General features: G+C 50.7%; 1 protein-coding gene across 1 annotated transcript; it reads right to left on the minus strand.

Annotated features, from left to right (window-relative positions):
* Positions 1 to 2,813: 2,813 nt before the first annotated feature.
* Positions 2,814 to 6,350, minus strand: CYP26A1 (cytochrome P450 family 26 subfamily A member 1). Its single transcript, XM_065894181.1, has 7 exons — positions 6,104 to 6,350; positions 5,686 to 5,910; positions 5,145 to 5,435; positions 4,897 to 5,055; positions 4,275 to 4,409; positions 3,618 to 3,770; positions 2,814 to 3,349 (listed from the first exon to the last, which is right to left on the minus strand). Exons 1-7 carry the CDS (start codon positions 6,290 to 6,292, stop codon positions 3,008 to 3,010), a joined length of 1,494 nt encoding a protein of 497 aa, XP_065750253.1. The 5' UTR covers positions 6,293 to 6,350; the 3' UTR covers positions 2,814 to 3,007.
* Between the last annotated feature and the right edge of the window lie 202 nt (positions 6,351 to 6,552).

Raw genomic sequence — 6,552 nt, forward strand, 5'->3', positions numbered from 1 at the left:
ATGGGCCCCACTCCCTAAAAACCGAGAGCCATTTTCCAGGGAGAGTGAAAGCAACATAGGTCAAGTCATGGGCAGTACGTGGGCAACGCTCAAAACCAAAGCCACAGTGGATGGTGGCTACTTCAGAAGCTAAAAGACGGTCCAGATCAACCCCGCCTGGGGTGACTCTTCCAGAGGGGCTGGGAAGCCATGACCAGGCCTGAGGCTGAGTATTTGCTAAGCCCTGGGTGATTGTAGCCTCTCACTGTCTGGGGTAAAAGCAGGCCCCGGGCCAGAGTCTGTGGACCCTGGATTTCATGGACACTGGTGGGGAAACCACTGGTCGCTGAGCTTGGCATAGAAGGGAGAAGCCCGCCCCCTTGTGGACCTCTGGGGGGTGGCAAGGTACAAAAAGCACCCTGAAACCTAGAAGGAGATGAGGGGTCTGGAGGGAGAAGCCGCTTCCTGTCGCTGCTCCCATTTCCCCAGTTGCCTGCAAGACAATTGATCTCTGGAGTGTCACAGGGCAGGGGAGTGGTGGCAGGGGATGTGAAGGGAAGTTAGGATGTGGAGACTGCTGGGTCTTCTGGCAACAGAAAGTTGGAGACAAATCAGGCAGGTGTTACTAGATGTTGGGGAAAAAAAGAACGAAGAAGGAAAAAGCAGCAGGAGGCCTTTCCTGGTTCTGCCACTCCCTGGGTGGCCCCAGGCAAATCACAGGCCCTCTCTGGGCCTCCCAGGGCTAAGCTGTGTGAAGACTACAATCCCTCTGAATGCTGGTGCTTTATGGACTAAGCTGGATGCCTTCATATGCCAGTCCTGACAATGGTCTGTCCTTGGTGGCACCACACCCCTGACTGAAGAGAAGGGGGGATGGGAGGTAGCCAGGGCAAGGGGTACGTGTGGAAGGGGAGACGGAGGCCACCAACTTGACCCCCTTGGCAGGTCTACCCAAGGCCCAGGAGGGCACAGCACCCTCCATCACAGTGCCAGGCCCCTGGGAGCCCCAAAGAGTCCTTTCTCATAGTGGTCTCCCGTCCTTCCACAACGCTGGCCAAGTCTAAATCTGGAACAGTGGCCTCCTCCTGAAACACTTCTCCACTGGGTGACGCGTGAACGCTGACCCAGAGGAGGCTGGGCTGTAAAACACGCTTGCCCCAGACATTGTGACCAGGGCCCATCTAACGTCCACGCGGCAGCCACAAACATCGATTCCGCCTCACGCGAACACACGTTGAACCTGCCTTTACTCAGCACTAAGCACATTATCAAAGATTGTGTTCTTAACGTATTTTCGAGATAAATTCCGCACTACTCTGTAATCGATGAGTCTAATTAAGCTAAGTGTAGCCCTGGGAGATGCAACCCAGAAGCACTTTCCTCAGAGCTCTCCGGATAAAAAATATAGGTGGATTTCGAAAATTAAATTATATGCTAAAATGGCTCAAATTTCTTTCTGCACTCTGCTCATAGAGACACGCGGTCACGGTGTCACCGAAGACAGGGTTTTGAAACACTGACTGTCCTCTGGCAAAAAGAAAAGTATTGAAGTCCTTAAAAAATGACCTTGTATAAATTATCCGAAATAATGTCCTCGGGCTAGTGTGCTTCTAACTGGAATGATCCCGGGCGAATGTTATGGGGGGGTGGGGGGTCAGCTTTGTACACCACAGTACACTAAAGCTTTGTCTGAAAACAAAAAAAAGCCTGTAATTTCTCATTTAAAAAAAAGGCATTTATAAGGTTATTATAAGGTATTATAAATTATTATGTAAACACCCCTTAAAAAACAGAGGATTCCAACCTTAAGTTACAATCCAAGTTCCACCTAAAAAACTAAAGTCAGGTAGAACATGTAATTCTCATTGTAGTCAGAACCCTTCTCAAACACCTATTTAGACCACCTAGTTTTTCTGCAGTATTGCCAAATTCTAAAATTGTAATGAAAAATTTAAAGTCCAAAACCTACAAGCCATCAGAGTTTCAGTAAGCAGATTGTGCCATTTCAAAACTGAAAATGTGCTTGCATAAGCAAGTCACTGGGCTAACCTTTCTGGATTGAGAGTCTGGCCTTCAGTTCAGATCATGGCTATGCCAGGGTCAGAAATGTGACAAAACTGCGTTTTCACGGAGGTTAGCCAAGGTTCACAGGGTCATGACTGGGCCATTTTATCAGTCATGTCAGGCTCACACCCTATTGCCTGGCATAGATAAAAACTTTATCTGTCAGTTTGTTAAATTTACTCCTCCTGCCTTATTTTCAATAAAGGAAACCTGGACTCGCTTATCTAAACCAGAGATTGGCCTTTTCCAATACTGTTTTCATATGCAACTTCAGAGTAAAGGAAACACGCCAGTGTTTTGGGGTCTCATTTTAGTCAATAACTTTGTCTTACCTAAAACTTTAATTTCAGGAAACAGTTCTGACACTGTGTGACACCGTAGATTTATTATGTTTATTAAACATACTAAGTTTGTGGCTGAAGGTGTTATATTAGATGATCTTCTCAAAGTGTTCTCTTTTCAAATTCAGCTTTCCCTAAAGTAAAGCAAACCCCTCCCCAAATTTTTAATTAACTTTGATAGATTTTCCAAATAGAGAATCTAAATTATCATCGAAAACTTAACAAAATTACCTTTAGACTAACTCACACACATATAATACATGCTTTCTAATAACTGTTAAGAGAAAAAAACAGCTAAAGTTTCTTCCTCCCAGAAAATGGATATGTAGAGATGACAAGCCATGAATGTAGACATTTAGAAATCTGGTTAAATATACAAATATAAAACCGGTGAGTTTCCCCCCACAGGAATATTAAATGCAACACAAGCACCTTGAGATTTTACTTTATTTGTAAACTATCCAGTTCATTATTTTAATATTTAAAGACTGTGGTACTGTAGAAGAGACACATAAATATTATAATATACATTTAGAAATCAAATATAATAAAATCAACATGACACTAGGTAAAAACGCATATGTACTCTTCAAATAAATCTGAGGTCTGGGCATTCCCGTCCATCAGATTTCCCCCTGGAAACGGGTGAACCTTGCCGGGAGATCATCCACAGGACACACGGTGGGACTCGTTTTCATTGTAGGAGGTCCATTTAGAAGCTGCCAGTCACAATGCCTGGCCAGCTCCACTGTAAATATTTTGAGAAGAATTTTTGCGAACTCTTTCCCTACACAGCTCCTAAGGCCTCCTCCAAATGGAATGAAGCTGAACCTGGATGCGTCCTCCGGGTGAGGCAGCAGAAAGCGGTCAGGATTGAATTCCTCCTTGTTGGTGAAGATATCGGCGACATCGTGAGTATCACAGATACTGTAGATAACATTCCAGCCCTTGGGAATCTGGTATCCCTGCAAAAGATTATGAAGTCCAAAGGACTGACAAACTGGAATTCAACCTTCAACAGGAAAAAAATCTATCACTGATATCCTTGGAGGAGTTATGAGCTGAAAGAAAGGAGGAGGGGGAGGTGGAGAGAGAAAAGAGAGACAGACATTCAGAGGCAGGACAATGTTATCAAAAGCCTAAGAAATTTGAGTCAAAGGACAGAGAAACAAAGGGAGATTTAAAACTACAACACAGAAGGTAAGGGTGGGAGGGAGAGAACTTTTAACTTACATTTAATTCAAAAGTCTTAAGAGCGACCCGAAATCCTCCTGGAACTGGGGGATTCAGTCGAAGGGTCTCTTTAATAACACACCCAGTGTATTTAAGCTGTTCCAAAATTTCCATGTCCAACTTGTTGTCTTGATTGCCCTTGCAAAGTAAACCCTATCAAAACAGTCACACAGAGGTGAACGGTTATTCTGTGCTCCAATAAAATCAGCCCAGCAGACGTAAACAGGGCTTAAGTAGCGGCTGGACCCAAAGGGCCTCACGATGGGAGAGTGTGAGGGGGAAACATTTGCCTCCACCCCTGGGCCCAAGTCCACTATCTGTTTACAGTTCCAAGAGAATGCTGCTCACCAGTTAGAACCACCAAGTTTCTCCCCTCCCCCCAATCACCACCACCACTGCTGGCTGCCACCACAGTCCCCCAGGAGTTCCCCATTCATGCCCTTGAACACACAAATCCAAGTGGAACCTATCTGAAAATCTCCAAGGTTCTGCAAAACGGGGAGAAGAGGAAGAAGTACAAGGCTGAACGCTGCCCGAGTGGGATCGCAGCTCAAGATTCCGTCTTTTTTATCGGGAAAGCACACTTACCTTTTGGGAAGCTGGCTAGAGAGTAGCTGAGTTTCTTAAGGTAATCCCCCCACCCCCCAATTCCCTTACCTGACTTTTCAGCTCCTCTCGGACTTTCTGGAGGACATGTGGGTAGAGCCCCAGGTAAGTGATCAGAGATGTAGCTGCACTGGCTGTGGTTTCGTGTCCTCCAAAGAGGAGCTCAGTTGAAGACTGCTTTAGTGCCTAAGAGTGGATTAAGACGAACGTTTTGACAAGTCTGCATGCAATTTTACAGAGCGACTACTCAGAATAGAACTGGGGGTTCTGGAGGGAAGATGAGAAGGGCTGAAAGTGTGCTGACAGAAAATCCATTTAAATAAAATGCTAAGACCCTTTAGTTCAGCTAGAGCAGGAAGGCCAGTAAGATCCCACTCTCCCAGGAACTCTTAAATTAAAGCCTTGGTTGTATTATAATCACCCAACCTTCTTTATTTACATCTTGCAAATTCCAACTTTCCCTTTAAAACCTGGAAGGGATAGGGAACGAAGCCTCTCCCCACAGCTCCGCGGACCAGGTGTCTCAACTTCTGTGTCCCATCCCTGGGGTCTGGGCGGACTTCCCACTCTCGGAACCTGGGCCCCAGGCGGGCACTTTGGGGACCCCAGGAACTGCGATTGGAAAGCCAGGGGATCAAACTCCGCCGTGCCTCTCCTTGAAGCTGCCACTCACCTGCATGTCCAGCCTCTCTCCCCTCTCCCACGAGTGCTCGATCAACAGCTGCAGCGCATCTTTGTAGCCCCTGTCCGCCTCGGCCGCCCGCAGCCCGCAGATCTTGGCGCGAATATTCTCCTCGATGCGCGCGTGGATGAGGTTCCGCGCCTTCAGTCCCTGAGCGCAGAGAGCGCACGGCGGTGAGCAGAAGCCCGGACCCCGCGCTCCCGGAGCCCCTAGCTCCGCACCCTACATGCCACCCTTACCCGGTACAGCCCGCTGAAGGGCACGTCTATGGGCAACGAGAAGAGATTGCGGGTCATTTCCTCGAAGGCCTCTACCAGTTGCTGCTCTGCTTCCCCGCCGCTCGCCAGCCGGGGCTCGCAGCCCATCAGGATGCGCATAGCGATACGGAACATAAGGCGCTTCACCTGGGGGTAGACTAGGAGGCCGCTCTCGCCGCAGCTCAGCCACTGCTCCAGGCAATTGCCCACTTCCTCGGCGATCACTGGCACGTAGCACTGGAGCGCCTCGCGGCTGAAGGCCCGCATAATCACCTGAGATCCGAGGAGGGAAGAGTGTTAAAACCGGGCCCCACCCGCCCCTCTCGCCTTCCGGGGCCCCCTTCCGGAAACCCACAACCCCACCAGACCCAAGGCACTTCCCGGCTGGGAAAGCTACACTGGGTTTGAGAGGGTCCCTAGCCGACCCCTTATGCAGCTGGCGCTCGCCCAGCACCTATTTGCCTGAACCCCTCACGCGAATCGGGTCCCCCTTCCTGCCCAGGCGCCGCCACCCCGCCCTCACCTTCTTGCGCTGCTTGTGCAAGGAGTCGTGCAGGTTGGAGAGGCAGCCGGAGCCCAGGATGGTGCGCACAGACGCGGGCCAGTGGACTGACACCAGCCGGTGCTCCCCGAGCAAGATGCGCCGCACGTTGTCCGCTCCCATCACCCGCACCGTGGGCCGACCGAACAGATGTGTCTTGTAGATGAAGCCGTATTTCCTGCGCTTCATCTGCAGGAACTTCCCTCGCTGCGAGAGGAAAGCGGAGGAGAAAGGCGGGAGTGAGGGGGCGCCAGGGAGCGCCGAGCCTCCGGCTAGTACTGATCCTAGCCTCAGTCACCTCCCTCCCGGGGGCGCCTACCCCGGTTTCAGTGGAAGCCTGGAGCCGAGTCGGGCTCCGGGGCTCCGGGAAACCGCCCTGTCCCGCCCCTATCTCCCTTACCTGAAGCACCATCTGCAAAGTTTCCCCAAAGAAGGGGAAGCCCATAGTTCCGGGGGGCAACGGGAGGGCGCAGCTGCGGTCCCGGCTGCTCACGCAGTACAGGTCCCAGAGCTTGATCGCTGCCAGGAAGAGCAGCAGCGGTAGCACGAAGGTGCAGAGAGCACTGGCCAGCAATGCTGGGAGCCCCATGGCGCGCCGCGACCTCCCGCGCCACCTGCCGCCGTCGCCAGAGCTCCGAACCTGCCGCGCGCCCGCTTTATAGGCAGCCCAGGTTGCTGCCCACGTTACCTTAGACAAATTAGTTCACCCAAAGTTCATCTTTAATTGCGGATTGGGCCCCTGGCTCCTCCCCCCTCGAGGCGCTGCCCAAAATCTTTAACCGTTTGTTCCGCGCAGAGGCAGAGGCGGCGCGGTGGCGGTTTCCCTCGAAGCACGCCTCCTGGGGTGCA

The sequence above is a fragment of the Phocoena phocoena genome, chromosome 16, assembly GCF_963924675.1.
Source record: "Phocoena phocoena chromosome 16, mPhoPho1.1, whole genome shotgun sequence".
Taxonomy (NCBI): Eukaryota; Metazoa; Chordata; class Mammalia; order Artiodactyla; family Phocoenidae; genus Phocoena; species Phocoena phocoena.

Excerpts from the sequence above, each read along its gene's own strand:
- CYP26A1 (XM_065894181.1), bottom strand. The coding sequence starts at position 6,292 with ATGGGGCTCCCAGCATTGCTGGCCAGTGCTCTCTGCACCTTCGTGCTA. Across the intron at positions 5,911-6,103 it reads CTTTGCAGATGGTGCTTCAG|CGAGGGAAGTTCCTGCAGAT; the intron begins GTAAGGGAGATA and ends TTCCTCTCGCAG. Across the intron at positions 4,410-4,896 it reads GAGAGAGGCTGGACATGCAG|GCACTAAAGCAGTCTTCAAC; the intron begins GTGAGTGGCAGC and ends ATCCACTCTTAG.